General features: G+C 45.9%; 1 protein-coding gene across 4 annotated transcripts in view; it reads left to right on the forward strand.

Annotated features, from left to right (window-relative positions):
- The window catches only part of BRINP2 (BMP/retinoic acid inducible neural specific 2), a 127,676-nt gene that overhangs the window by 65,378 nt on the left and 47,383 nt on the right, over nucleotides 1–14,915 (forward strand). For all 4 annotated transcript variants that reach the window (XM_021063690.1, XM_021063688.1, XM_021063689.1 and 1 more), the window contains one exon: nucleotides 1,760–2,118. In XM_021063690.1, the coding sequence (XP_020919349.1) occupies nucleotides 1,838–2,118 (281 nt within the window). In that variant the 5' untranslated portion in view covers nucleotides 1,760–1,837. The remainder of the gene's footprint in view (nucleotides 1–1,759; nucleotides 2,119–14,915) is intronic.

The following is a 14,915-nucleotide window of genomic DNA, read 5'->3' on the forward strand; positions in this document are numbered from 1 at the left end:
GGGTCGGTCCTGTGCCTCTGCCCAGCGGTTTATAAAGGTGACCAGTTATCTTTAGACAGGTGCAGGCACTGGGGAGCAAAGGCCTGTGGTGAGTCATAGGCAGCCAGGAGTTCTGAAGGCAAAATCTTCCTTCCTTCCTGGCACCTTCCCTCCAACTCAGAGAAGGCAGGGCAGGAATGCACCCATTCATTGCTTTGAGAAGTATCTCTGATGGCCTACTGTGTGCTCTCAGGAGTTAGGATAGGGGGACGCACAGCCCTGTCCTCGGAGAGCTTCCATACTGCAGAGCGAGGGGAAAGAAAGGGCAGGACGGCCAACCTTGTGTTCACGGATCTGCCCTCTGATGATGGCAGTAGGGCATTTGATGTCTCATTCTAATGCCATTCCTGTGTGGCCTTTTGTAAAAAAACAGATCAGATGTTCAAACCTGGAAATCAAGAGCTTGACTATTATCTGGTCAAGCCTCTTTTCTTTTCTTTTTTAAATATAGTATAATCCTACCTTTGTTTTTTAAATTGAAATATAGGTAATTTACAGTGTTGTATTGGTTTCAGATGTACAGCCAAGTGATTCAGATAAATGTATATATATTCTTTTTCACATTTCCTTACAGGTTGTTATAAAATATTGAGTAAGTTCCCTGAGCTATACAATTATAGGTCCTTGTTGCTACCTATTTTATATATAGTAGTGTGTATATGTTAATCCCAAACTCCTAATTTATCCCCCCCCACCTTTCCCTTTTGGTAACCTTAAGTATGTTTTCTATGTCTTGGATCTACTTCTGCCTTGGTAATAAGTTTATTTGTATCTTAAAATTTTAATTTTTAATTTTTTTGTATCATTTTTTTAAGATTCCATATATAAGTGATGTCATATATTTATCTTTGGCTTAGTTCACTTACTATGATAATCTCTAGGTCCATCCATGTTGCTGCAAATGGCACTATTCATTCTTTTTTATGGCTGAATAATATTCCATTGCATATATGTACCACATCTTTAACCATTCATCTGTTGACGGATATTAGGTTGTTTCCATGTCTTGGCTGTTATATATAGTGCTGCAATGGACACTGGGGTGTATCTTTTTGAATTATAGTTTTCTCTGGATATATATCCAGGAGTAGGATTTTTGGATCATATGGTAACCCTATTTTTTAGCTTCTTAAGGAACCCCATACTGTTCTCCATAGTAAGCCTCTTTATCAGATAAATAACCCAGAGAAGGAAAGTGATTTGCCTAAGTTCACCCAGCTTCACAACAGTGAGGGGATTTCACTACTCTGCCCACAATTAACCATCAGAAAAACGGGTTGCTATTTGCTTTCCATCAAGTCTCTAGAGGCAGCACGCAATCCAAGGCTATTACTGAAACATAGTGGACATTTTTGAGAGAGGAAGACAGATGCAGATGATGTTGAGTCTACCTAGGAAATGAGGCCACACACTCTAGGGTTAGAGTCAGACCACCTGAAATCTGAGTTCTGGTTTCTTCACTTAAAAGCTGCGTGAACTTTAGCAACTTTCTTCATCTCGTCTTCTCACCTGTAAAGTGATGACAGTGGTGCTCCCTGTAGGACTGTGGAAGAATTAAATGAACTATACATCCACACTTAGCTAAATGCCTAGGATGAAGATGTGTTGTTAGGATAAAGGATTCCTAGGATGAGCCCTGCCCAAGGAGGTTTGATGCTCACAGGCCCTTGAGGGTTGGACCAGGGCAGGCATCTGACAACTCCGTGTTGTGCTTGTCCAGTTCCAGGAGCCCTGGAGGAGCGGCACAGAGCGGGAGAGTGTGGCGAGAGAATGAAGACACCAACTGCCCAGGAGAAGCATGAGGTGGCAGAGTGGCACTCTGTTTAGAGGGCTTCGGCCAGCGGTGGTGGCGGCAGCAGCCCCATGGGCGACTCTGCTGGCACTGGGCCTTCCTGGTTGGGTGCTGGCTGTCTCGGCCACGGCAGCCGCTGTGGTCCCGGAGCATCATGCCTCCTCGGCCGGCCAGCCGCCCCTGGACTGGCTGCTCACAGATCGGGGCCCGTTCCACCGTGCGCAGGAGTACACTGATTTCGTGGAGCGCTACCGCCAGGGTTTCACCACCAGGTACAGGATCTACAGGTGAGTGGGGCTTCCTTGGGATGCCAGCCTGGGTCTGGGCGGGGCGCCCACCACCAAGCCAGCTGGTGGGCCACAGACAGCACAGGCACCAGGGGAGAGCCCCCCAGAGGAGCAGCAGGCAAGGAGAACGAGCCTTCCATGTTGGTTTTTTAAAAAAAGAAAGAAGAAAACACATACAAGCTGGAAAACCTGCTGATGCCTCCTGGGGAACTTAGCAAAAGGGTTTCTATTTATAGGTTGTGCTGCTTATAAATTGAGGACAAATCAGGCGGCATGGAGTCAGCATGTGGCCCGTGCTGCTGCAGGAGGTCAGAGTCAAATGCTGGGGCCGGGTTTTAACTAATGGGCGAGATACTTTTATGAGTTGTAATTACCTCGACATGCAAATGAAGGAAGGGCAGCTCCAGCTCCTGCCCGAGAGGAGGGGGGAGCCCTGCAGGGGCAGGGACGGGCGTGCCCTCGCCCTTGTCAGCACCACAGCCTCAGCTGGCCTTGCTCAAGGAAATGGGCTGTATCTTCCCCGCCCCTCGGGCCCCTCCTTGTAGCATCAGAGCTGAAAGTCAAACATGTGACCTGCCTGGTCCATCTGACAAGGGCTGAACCAGGCACAAATTCCTGGCTGCTGGACCAGCACTTCAGATGCACAAGGCTCCTGGAAATCCTCACCTTGGGTGACCCAGAGAACCTCAGAGCTCCCTTGAATGCATCCCTGAATTCAACCCCTCCCCCTTCATCCCTCTGCTTGGTTGTGCCCTTAGCAACAACCCCTTGTCCTCCTCACCTTGACCGTAGCCTTCAAACAACCCTGGGAGCTTTGCTGCAATTTTTTTCTTTTATCAAGACATTTTCCAATTATAGAATAGTTTCTAATGAGAGAGAGAGAGAGAGAGGGAGAGAGAGAAACTAAAGCCATAAAATTGCCTATTCTTTTAGCATCTAGAGATTGCTGTGGGTGACTTTGGGTGCACACATACCTAGTCATATGAATGCACTTTTAAAGATTCTCGCCCCCTTGCTAGATCCTGTACTTTGCATGCCTTATGTACATGAACTCCTTTAAGCCTTTGAACAGCTGTCTATTGGAAGCATAATTATTCTTCCCTTTTTACAGATGAGGAAATTAAGGTCCAGAGAAGTTAAGGAACTTGCTGAGGGGCACACAGCCAGCAAACGGTGGAGCCAGTTAGCTCTCAAGTAGTCAGACTCCACAGTTGGGGTTCTTAAAGCATAGTTAAAGAAATTATATTTTTCTTTTTCTGAGAGTTTTTTTTTAACTTCTACAATAACCATGCAGTCTATTTAGGTTAGAATGGTGTCTCAGAAATAAGGTTTGAAGGTATTCAGTGCTGGGAGAGTCCCAAGGGGTAAGAGCAGCTATTTACAGGGGCCGTTCTCCTGGTGCATGATTTCCACATCCAGATGCGGACAAAGGGACGAGATGAGGTGTTTGAGGGGCAGGTGCCTGCTGGGCACAGAGGAACAAAAGCTCTCTTCCAATCTTGTCTTAGAAGGGATTGTAGTTCATGCTCTCTGCTTCAGCAGCTCTGGTCCGTGCCATCCTCCAAAGACTGGTGCAGATTCACCCAGGGCCACGGAGGCGGAGAGCGGCCAGCTGGGGTAGATGAGCAGACAAGGGTAACTTGACTCTCAGTTAAATATGAGAGTCAAGTTAACCCCCACCCCCCCATTTTCTATAAGGTAAATTCATGATGCTTCTCTTTATCAAAGAATTTCTTTTTTCATCCCTTCAAAAAAAAAAAAAAAAAAAGGAAGAAAGAAAGAAAAGAAAAAGAGAAAAATCCATCCCTAGAATGTGTTTAAGGGGCAGATCCCTCCAGTCCAGGAAAACAAGATTTAATTTACCTCAGGCTTTTCAGTTTATCCCAAATCTTTCAAAAGCACTGTTATCACCAACTACATATACATATATATATTTAAGTATATTAGAACTGAAATGTCCAGCTGGAGATCCCAACACCACCATTGGCTTCAAATGGCTATGAGAACTAGAGGGACTAAAGCACCAGTTTCCTTCTCCCCTCCACAGATTTTTCTTGGCATCAAGTCCCAGTCCCAAGGCTGCCAGCCCCTGAATCCCCGGGTGGCAGCTCAAAGCTGGCCCGTGGGGAGCGTCTGTAATCACTTCTGCACCATCAACCATTCTATCAGTTGGTAATGGTTTTTTGATCATTTAATGTGACAGGCTCTTACACTGTGCCATTCTGTTTCTCTGGGGTCAGTTATTGCACATGAACCTGTACTTGGGGAAACAGTAACCAGTCATTCTGACAGGAATGCAGCGTTGTGATTTGCGACCTTGTGGTGCAGCGACCGAGGATGGTCACATGCGGCTGCTCCAGGAACATCCTGGGAGCTCTGCCTTTAGTTATTAAGCAAAATGGTGGAACCGTGGATACTTGCTCTTCATTATCCCCATGGGAGCTCATGCTTATCCCTTCTCCTTTTTCTCCAGTGGTAATTCCCTCTGGTAAATTCAAGAGCTTGCTTACTATGACTAGAGCAGATCACAGACAACCAGTAAAACATACGTGGAGGCTCAGCCCCAAAGACTGGAAGGAAGGGCGTTTTGTATGAAAGGGCCGAGGGTGAAAAAACTGGCAGAGGATATCAGAAATGCTCTGTGGTTAAATACTGGGTCTCAAACAGAATTGGTTTTCTGTCCAGTTCTTCAAGAAAGCGTTTGGTACCTAGAAATCAGGTCGTGTCCACATGTACTTTCCCTATAAGAAAGGAGGTGAACTGTGATGAGGAGGAGAAGAAGGAGCCTTTCCAGTGGGGCTGGAATATTTGGTACCTAACTACCTGAATCCTGCACGGAAGAAGAGAGACCCTCCTTCTCTTCCAGGTGTGGGTGAACGGAACCTCACAATCACACATCCAGCCACTAATACTAAGCTCCGAATCCCACCTGTCCTTATTGGGAAATCATTTTCTCGTCTCACCTGAAGGAGATGACTGGTCATTCTGGGACAGCTCTGGCCTCTCTAACCTCGGTTTCCCAGAAACTGTTGCTCTCTCCATTCAGGTGTACATTTGTGTAGCCACAGGGGCTTCAGAGCAAAGGTTTTGGAGCCAGATGACCTGGGCTCTACTCCTAGGGCTGTAGCTTACTAGCTGTGTAATGTTGGGTGAGTTATTTGATGTCTGTCTTTCCCAATTTTCTTATTTGTAAATCGAGGACAGTAATCGTGCCCCTCTAATGGATTTATGTGAAAATTAAATGAATTAATTGATAGAAAACACTTAGTACTTAGTAAATATTACCTATTATTAGAGTATCCTCAACAAATATTAACCAATGCAAAAATTATAATGAGATGAGAGCCATGGGTACTGTCTCTGTGATAGCATCTACAGAGGGTTTAGCTATTGACAACGTATATTAGAAGGAGAAAAAAAAGGATTATTTTCTTGCTTTCTTTTTTAAAGCATATTAACCTTAACTCCTCAATCTCTCTCTCTCTCTGCTGAGAGAGGAACTCACCTGGAGAATGGGTGAATCTTTTCTGTGACACACTCTTATCAGTCTTGTAGACCACCAGCAGAATTGTTTCTACCACCTTTTAGAGTCATCTCAGGGAAAGACCTTTCTCCTAAAGTCAAGGGTTGCCAGCTGAGCAGGCTTACCCTAAGCTGTCTTATTGAAGCCAGTGCCTGGTCACTGCTGGCCCCCTGGCCCCGGGAATGACATGGACACTCTCAAGATGGCACCATTACAAGAAGGGAGGCAATGTGCCTTCTTGTCAAGCTTCCTAAATACCAGGATGGGCTTGGCCATCTCACCCCACTTTTTGGCAAGCTTTTAAATTTCATTAGCCAACCTCTCAGCATCTCCTCAAGCCCTGCCAGACCAAGATCTGAGCAACTGGCCCACTTCTCAGACACTTTCTCTTGATAGGCTAGTGGTAAGAGCTGTTGAAGCAGAGACCCTGTCTCCTATTCCATTTGTGACACCCAACTGCACACCTTTGCTCCAGTCTGTGACCCCCACTGCAATAAACACTTAAGTGATCAACCTCTCACAGCAGCCCTGTGAGGCAGGTGGGAGCTATTAGGGTTCAAGGCAGTGAGATGGACTTGTTCAAGGTCAGAGAGGTAGTCAATCCCAGCCAGAAATAGCACTCCGAGCTCCTGACTCGAAGTCTCCTGCTCATTACTCTAGACCACGCCACTTCCCTTTGACTGGTAAGTGCATCTTCATCATAACACGCAACCTAATCAGGCACCTAAATTGAACTGATGCAAATGTAAATATGGTTTCTCGAAACACTCTAGCGGTAATGTTCCATTCTCTCTTTGCTACAAATCAAAGTAATGAGCAGTCTGGTTTTTTAAAATTTCTTTTTGTATTAAGGCTTTAATAGAGAGATAATCATGAGATTGGAAAAAATCCAAGCCGCTATGATGAAACACTTAAAACTCGGAAAGAATAAATTAAGAGAAAGTTAGAAATCATATAGAACAATGAACATAATCTAATGATTGGGAGAAAAGCAAGGCCAGGTATAGTTGAAAACTGTTGACCTTAGGAGTTCCCGTTGTGGCTCGGTGGTAACCCGGCCAGTATCCATGAGGACACGGATTTGATCTCTGGCCTCAGGTAGGTTAAGGACCTGGTGTTGCCGTGAGCTGTGGTGTAGGTTGCAGATGCAGCTCAGATCCCACGTGGCTGTGGCTGTGGCGTAGGCCAGTAGCTGTAGCTCAGATGCCACCACAGGTATGGCCCTAAAAAGACCGAAAAAAAAAAAAAGAAAAAGAAAAAGAATATTGTTGACCATAGTCATTAATACCCCCTTTCTGTCTGGCCTCCCTTTTAGAAAGGAAGTGTCTGGAGATATGTTGGAAGTCTTTTGGGAGGCAAATAAACCAAAAAATAAGTAGCTGATCTTCATCGAGAAAAAGACCTTTATATTCTGATCATATCCTGGGCAAAGTCTGCAAATTTTGAGAAAGTATAGCAAAACTTAAAACCAAAAAAAAAAAAATACCAGCAACAAACAACCCCCCGCCCTCCCCAGAGGTTGGAGTGGTGCCCAAAGGTAGGCAATGCTGAAGCAGGAATGTGTTTTAGCAGGCGCATGTGGAAGCATCCAATGGGACAAACAGGGATAAAATCAGATCATGTGCTAAATGAGGGCAGTTAAGGCGAAAGAACTTTTCAGCGGGCACCAGAGCAATAACCCTAAGGAAAGATAATCCATTTGTAATTCATCAGGATGGAAAATAAGATGTGGCAATGGCTTACATGTGAAGGAAGTGAGAGGCAGGCAAAACCAAATATTTTATGCATACTGCTCCTAGTGTGGTCTGTGGACCAGCAGCATCAGCAGTACCTGAGAGCTTGTACAAGTTATAGCACCTCAAGCCTCACCCTGATTAACAAATCAGAATCACCATTTTAACAGGAGCCGAGGATGAGTAGTATGGCATTAAAGCTTGATTACACTAAGTGCTTGGGAGATGGGGAGGAGAGCAGGGGGGACCAGAGTGGAGAAGAACAAGGCTTCATGGTAAGGCAGCACCCCCCAGGATGCATTTGAGGTAGGGAGCATGCTTTCAGGAGATGTTACACATGAAATAGATGAGTAGTCAAGGGAGGTTAAATTTAGGAGTTATTAGTGCCAAGGCGCATAAACTCATAAGAGTAGGTCCAGCAGCTGGGAGAGAAGTTTCAAAGCAGAAAAGGCTGGAGGGCCTCAAACCAGCCTGTGGGGGCCTCCTGGGAGATGGAGAGGTGAGGAAGCAGAGCGCAGCCGTGGAAGCAGTCACAGAAGGTGCTCCGGAGCTGATTTATCATCCAGACCACGTCTCCCGGACTAACAAACACTGATCTGAATAAACAGCGAACCCTGGGAGAGACACCATCTCCAATTAAGAGATCACAATCCACATAAATAAACGGCAACCAAAGGCACCCTCAGTCCGCCTGGGCAAATCCCAGAGATTTCCTAGGTGTTCATCCTGGCTGCGGAGGTGGGGAAAGGTGGTGTTATCACGCGGCTGCAGGGACCACGAGGGAAGCCAGGATTCTCCAGGGACGCGACAAGGCAGGGAAGAAGGTGAGCTCTGCTGGAAAAACGACCGCAGCTGAGCAGACGGGTTGATCTCTGCGCTTTCATTGGGTTTATATTTTGACAAGGGAGTCTGTTGGAATGCAGGGAGAGGAAGGAATAGGACACAATTAGACCAGAATCAGGCAATGCGGAGGGATGCGCCTGCAGTCTGGTCACCGGTACTATTTTTCAGTTCATAGGTGGAGGAGGTGGGAGAGGGACAGAAGGAAACATCTAGAATTTGATTTCCTTAAGTGTTCACGGCTGGCTAAGTCTACAGCCGAATATCTGACACAGACCAGCTACCCTGGGCTGTAGACCCAGCAGAGGGCCTTCGCCCAGGGAACTTTGTCCTGGAAATATCTGGGTGATGAGCCCGGCAAGGGCCCTTGAATCTGGCCTTGTGGCTCCTCATCCTTGTGCACATCCTGTCTCCATCAATGATGCGGAAACGCAGGACCCCAGAGCAACCCCTGGGCCATAGGGAAGCGTGCTGCCCACTTGGGGGAAAGCGCGGGCAGAAACAGACAACTGCCATTCAAGAGTGTGGGGCCAGCACTATTCATTCAGTCATTTTATTAAGGCCACTATCCAATAAGTCCTTGTATTAAGTCTTGTGTTTTTCCTTCTGCAAGACTGTGCTAATAAACCAGAAAGTGGGAGGACACGGTTCTTGATCTGGCAGAACTCACAGACAAGCGCATTTGGAGAAAGTGCTAGATCCTTCTGCACAGAAAGGCCAAGGAAAGCTGGAATAAGAGGGGTTGCAGAGGACAGACTTGGCTGGAACTCTCCAGGTGGAGAGTTTGGAGTGGTGCTGTAGACGCAGGAGCAGTAGAAGCAAAGGTTGGAAGCTCCAGATGTGCTCGAGAAGCTGAGCAGTGAGTTCTGAGAGTTCAGTGCAAATGCCGAAGAGCATATGACTCTGTCCTCTACCTGCTGTGTCCCCCTGTGTTATTTCTGCCATATCTTGTCCCTCCACAATGCCAAAAGGGTCCCTTAGACGCGGACCTCTCTCAGGGTGCAATTTTAATTCTTCTTCTTTGTTTAATCTTTTTAGGGCAGCACCCATGGCATATGGAAGTTCCCAGGATGGGGTTGAATCAGAGCTACAGCTGCTGGCCTACGCCCCAGCCACAGCAACGCTGGACCTGAGCCGTGTCTGTGACCTACACCACAGCTCAAGTCACTGCTGGATCCTTAACCCACTGAGTGAGGCCAGGGAGGGGATCCACATCCTCATGGATCCTAGTTGGGTTTGTTAACAGCTGAGCCACGAAGGGAGCTCCAGGGTGCAGTTTAAAAAACCTCTCACCTGGAGGGGCCTCTCATTTTCGTCTATTAGTGATGAAGTAAAATGAAGTAGAGGTAATTGCGTATCTAGAGAAGTTAGGACCACAGGCAATTTCTTGCATTTTTTAACCCTGGAAAAATGGGGTGTGAATACGCACTTGGCGAGAAAGTGGTAAGCAGTGCTTTAAGGTCTTAGAAAGGCACTAGTTAACTGAAAATCCAGCATCATTTATGCTTAAGACATTGAATTTGGAGGAAGCATCTCACACTGTGTATGTGCTCACTTGGTCCTCCTGCAGGTATTTATGGAGCATATACTTTGTGCAAAGCATCATTCCAGGCACCCACAGCAGGCTACAAAAGAGAGAGGAATCAGGGTTCTACTGATTTCCAGGAGTCAGCTGTTCAGTGTGAGTGACAGTGCACACGTGGAAAAACATGCTTGAATTTAGCATTTCCAGCTCCGGGGAGAAGAAGATATTTAGCGCATTCTCAGTGATTGATGGATAGACGTGGTCCACGGGTGCTGTATCAAGATGAATTCTCAGGATGTCAGTCCCACATTCCCCCAGGACAGAATGATTTGCTCCCAATGTTTCCCTGGCTTTGGGGGCTATTTCCAGGTCATCCACCTGGCTTGAAATACATTTGCAAAGATAATCTGTGAAGAAGAAATACACAGATAAAAACATGCAAGAAATGCAAGGAAAATCCAGGAAGGCCAAGGGGAGAAAGCTAGATCAGTTTTGTTTTCAGATGAGATTTAGTAGAGAGATCCCGAGTCAGTCAGGCAGAGAAAAAGAGGATTAATTTTTGCTTTGAGAAATAATTAATTTTATTCATGAATGAATTGCTACTTAGAGACACGTACATGGAGAGGGAGGAGCAAGGTAAGCTTCATCTAGAAACTGTCATGACACCACAGATGCAGGCAGACAGGGCCACTGGCTTGCCACGTGGTCTGTTCTTTCTTTCTTCTTTTTTTTTTTTTTCTTTTCTCCACAAGAGAAGAGCTTTTTCTAGGTCAGGGATTCTGATTTTTTTTTTTTTTATTGGCTATTCAGCTTCTGCTACATTTATCCCACCTCAGGGCTTCCCACCTCTCCCCCAAGAAAATGATTTCAGTCCACGTTGCTTAGAACAGTGAGTGGCATGAGTGGGGCATTTATTCAGTCCATATAGATTTATTTACATGTGCATGCCACTCCCTAAGTGCTGGGGACACAGCCGTGAGAGAGACTTGGCCCAAGCCTCAAGGAAGACGGGCCCACAGGAACAAGTAGTGGCTGGAAGGGGGCTGAGGTATGTGAAGCCATCCCAGGTGCTCTGTGTGAGTTTGGCTCCCATGCCCAGCCTCAGCCTTCTCCTCCACCATCAGAAGCAGGTGAGAATGCTCACTAGACACTTGAAGCAAGTGGAACAGATTTCCGTAAAGCTGGGCTGCAGACGAGGGTTTGGACCTGAGTCTGAGACAAGGATTTCTATCCCCACGATCCATCCGCAAGTCACATCAAAGGCAACTGGAGCCTGCTGGTATATTGCCTGACTTGCCCAGTCCTGGAGAAGGCATTTGTGGCCGCTACAGATGGGCTGGCAGGTGGCCGCACAGGGAGCTCCACCAATGGAACAAGAGGAAATCCTCGGACTGTGGATGGGAGGGTGTGGGTGTCCAAGAGACAAAAGCAGGGATCTCGAGGCATTGACTACACAGTACAGCAGTGTGGGCCACAGGACAGTAGGCTCTCACCAATCTCCCCAATTTCTCCATGAGCTGAAAGGAGTACGGGGGCAAAGGCATAACTTAGGAGATTAAAGCAAAGTATTCCCTCCATACTATGAATTATTATTATCAATGGTAGTAACTGTACTTATTGAGTGTTCATCATATACACCCAACATTTTATTAAGTGCATAATAGAATGTATACATGGATGCTAAAATAATTCTTATGAGAAATTTACAAGGGAGATGCTCTTTGTGTACATGTCTTACAGATGAGGACACTGAGTTTTAGAGGATATCGCACAACTGGTAGGAGGAAGAGCCATACAGTAGAGGATCTGACCAGTAAATGATTATTATTATTTTTTGTCTTTTTGCTATTTCTTGGGCCACTCCCGCAGCATATGGAGGTTCCCAGGCTAGGGGTCTACGCCAGAGCCACAGTGGGATCGGAGCCACATCTGCAACCTACACCACAGCTCACGGCAATGCCAGATCGTTAACCCACTAAGCAAGGGCAGGGGCTGAACCGGCAACCTCATGGTTCCATGATTCGTTAACCACTGCGCCACGACAGGAACTCCTAAATGATTATTCTTGAATCAAACACATAACCTGAGGCTAGGATTTTTTTTTTTTTTTTTTTTTTTTTTAGGGCTGCATATGCAACATATGGAAGTTCCCAGGCTAGTGGTTGAATCAGAGCTACAGCTGCCAGCCACAGCAGTGCTGGATCTGAGCTGTCAGTGTCCTACACCACAGTTCGTAGCAATGCCAGATCCTTAACCCTCTGAGGGAAGCCAGGGATCGAATCCACATCCTCGTTGATACTAGTAGTGTTCATTACTGCTGAGCCATCATGGGAACTTCAGAGCCTGAGATTCTTAACGCTCCAAGAGAAATGGTGCCTCCCCCCCCCTTGTAACCACCTGTGCTCTCTGCCCCTCCCACTCTTCCCTCTGGCACTCTGGCAGATCTTTGGGATGGAGAAGATGGGTCTCAGGGGGCTGGAAGGTATCTCATCCCACTCAAAGACCCTGCATTCCTCTGTTCCCACCAGAGTTCTCCATCTGCACTTGGACTCTGGGGACCCTTTGGTGGGAGGAAGCTACAGATAAACCTTTCTAAAGCAGTTCACCTGCAGAAGGTTTTGCATGCGTTGGCTTTGCACTGCTGGTGTGTTTTTATAAAGGTGCAGTGTCTATTGAATTTCTGTAAATTGAATCCTCTACTAGAGGGACACATAATGGCATTTCCAAAACGCAGTGTCTTATTTTTTGCCTAGCAATTGCTTATAAAAATTCAGTGCTAAGTCAATCTCTAGCCCATGACTTTAGGATTGGGCAGCTACTGATTTATAACTACACATATCCACTTGGAAAGATCTTGTATTTTGAAGAATCTTTTCTTTTTAAAATTTTTTCTTCATTATATGTGGATTTTTTTAAGGCTTTATTGAAGTACAGTTGATTTATAATGTTGTAATAATTTCGGCTCTACAACAAAGTGATTCAGTTATACATGTACACACATATTTTTCTTTCAGATTCTTTACCCACATAGATTATCCCAGAATGTTGGGTAGAGTTCTCTGTGCAACACAGCAGGTCCCCACTGGCCAGTCATTCCATATACCTCAGTGTGCATATGCCAATCCTAAACCCCCAGTCCATCCCTTTTTCTCACCACCTAGGCCCTTTGGTAACCATAAGTTTTTCAAAGTCTATGAGTCTTTTTCTGTTTTCAAATAAGCCCATTTGTAGCCTTTTTAAAGATTTCACGTGTAAGTGATATATATTGTTTGTTTTTCACTAACTTAGTATGGTAATTTCTAGGTCTATCTTTATTGCTGCAAATGGCATGATTTCATTTTTATGGCTGAGTAATATTCCATTGTACGCATGTACCACATCCTCTTTATCCATTCTTCTGTGGATGGACATTTAGGTTGTTTCCATGTCTTAGCCATTGTAAATAGTGCCTCATTGCACATAGGGGTACATGTATCTTTTTGAATTAATGGTTTTCTCTGGATATATGCCCAGGAGTGGGATTGCTGGATCATATGGTAGTTCTATTTTTAGTTTTTTGAGGAACCTCCATACTGTTTTCCATAGTGATTGTACAAGTCTACTTTCCCACCAACAGTATAAAAGGGCTCTCTTTTCTCCACATCCTCTCCAATACGACCAGAAGAAACCATTGCTGATGGAAACAACTTCTGCTTATTGGGCTACTTTGTAAATGTGGATTTTCTTATAATGACAAGCTTGGTACATGCCCTGGGTCACTCGCACTTAGTCTTTGCATCCACAGCCCATTATGGTATCAGATAGAGCAGTGAAGGAGACCTAGCTGCTGAGGCTCCCAAGTCAGCTTTAGGATTTGTAGGTAGAGATGTGGGCAGATCAGAAATGCAATACCTGGGACATGGCTTGGGGAGGGATGCAGGAATCTGGCAGAGCCCCCTCTGCCTGCCATGTTTTCCCCTCTGCAGCTGTTTAATGCTCCCTGGTTTGCCACCACACCAAGCTCTCCCCTGAGCCCAAAAATGTGCCTCCTCCTCCCTCCCCCTGCAAAGAACAAACAAGCTCTGGACGTCAGAATGAGTCAGAGTGCATAAGAAGTCTCACTGGCTAGGCAAGAGGCCCTGGTGGGAGAGGAATGAGGCAGCCAGAACCAGTGTTGCACCAAGCCCCAGGGCCTGGGAGAATTCTCATTTTCCTTCTGGGCCAGGAGAGTTTGTGCCTCACCTGGGGACATGCTAGTGACGGAGGAAGAACAGGAAGGAAGACTCTTTGGGGAGTGAGTTCTCCTGGATCCACAGAGGCATGTAAACACCTAATGATCCCTGGACAGGGGTCACGGAGTTGGTTTACTAGTAACAGAGGTAAACTTGAGCATGGCTGGGCCAGCCTTTGCTTAGCTGGTTCTGTTTATGTCTAGAATGTGAGTCTGATGAAGACCACAGGGAGAGGAAGAGAGGCCATGCAAGTCCTTGAATGTCAGCCTCAGTCATGTGCAAACTCATACTCAGCTGGGCCTTGATAGAAGCAGTGTGGCTCCAGAGGCTGATAACACATTCTTTTGCCTTTTGTAATCACTAAATAGGGTGGTGTCCATTTTGGTGCCTGCAGGCCAGGAGACTAAGGCAGGGAACAACAGAAGTGAGAGGCTGGAGCTGCAGAGACAGTGTCTGAAAGAGGCAAGGAAGCCTGGTTTCGTGGGACGACAGAACAGAACCAGGATGCTCAGATCTGTGGCTTAGAAGGAAACTTTATTCTTTTATTGAAATGTAGTTGATTTACAATGTTGTGTTAATTTCAGGTTTACAGCAAAGTGATTCATATATATATATACATACACACACATATATATATTTTCAGATTCTTTTCCAAGATATTGAATATAGCTCAATACAGTGTGCTATACAGTAGGTCTTTGTTCTTTATGTATTTTATATATAGTAGATTGGGTCTGCTAATGCCAAACTCTTAATTTATCCCTCCCACCTTTACCCCTTGGGAACCATAAGTTTGTTCTCTCTGTCCGTGAGTCTGATTCCATTTTGTAAATCAGTTCCTTTTTTTTTTTTCTCTCTCTCTTTAGGGCCGCACCCGTGGCATGTGGAGCTTCCCAGGCTAGGGACTGAATTGGAACTACAGCTGTTGGCCTACACCACAGCCACAGCAATGTAGGATCTGAGCT

Source organism: Sus scrofa, chromosome 9, assembly GCF_000003025.6.
Source record: "Sus scrofa isolate TJ Tabasco breed Duroc chromosome 9, Sscrofa11.1, whole genome shotgun sequence".
Taxonomy (NCBI): Eukaryota; Metazoa; Chordata; class Mammalia; order Artiodactyla; family Suidae; genus Sus; species Sus scrofa.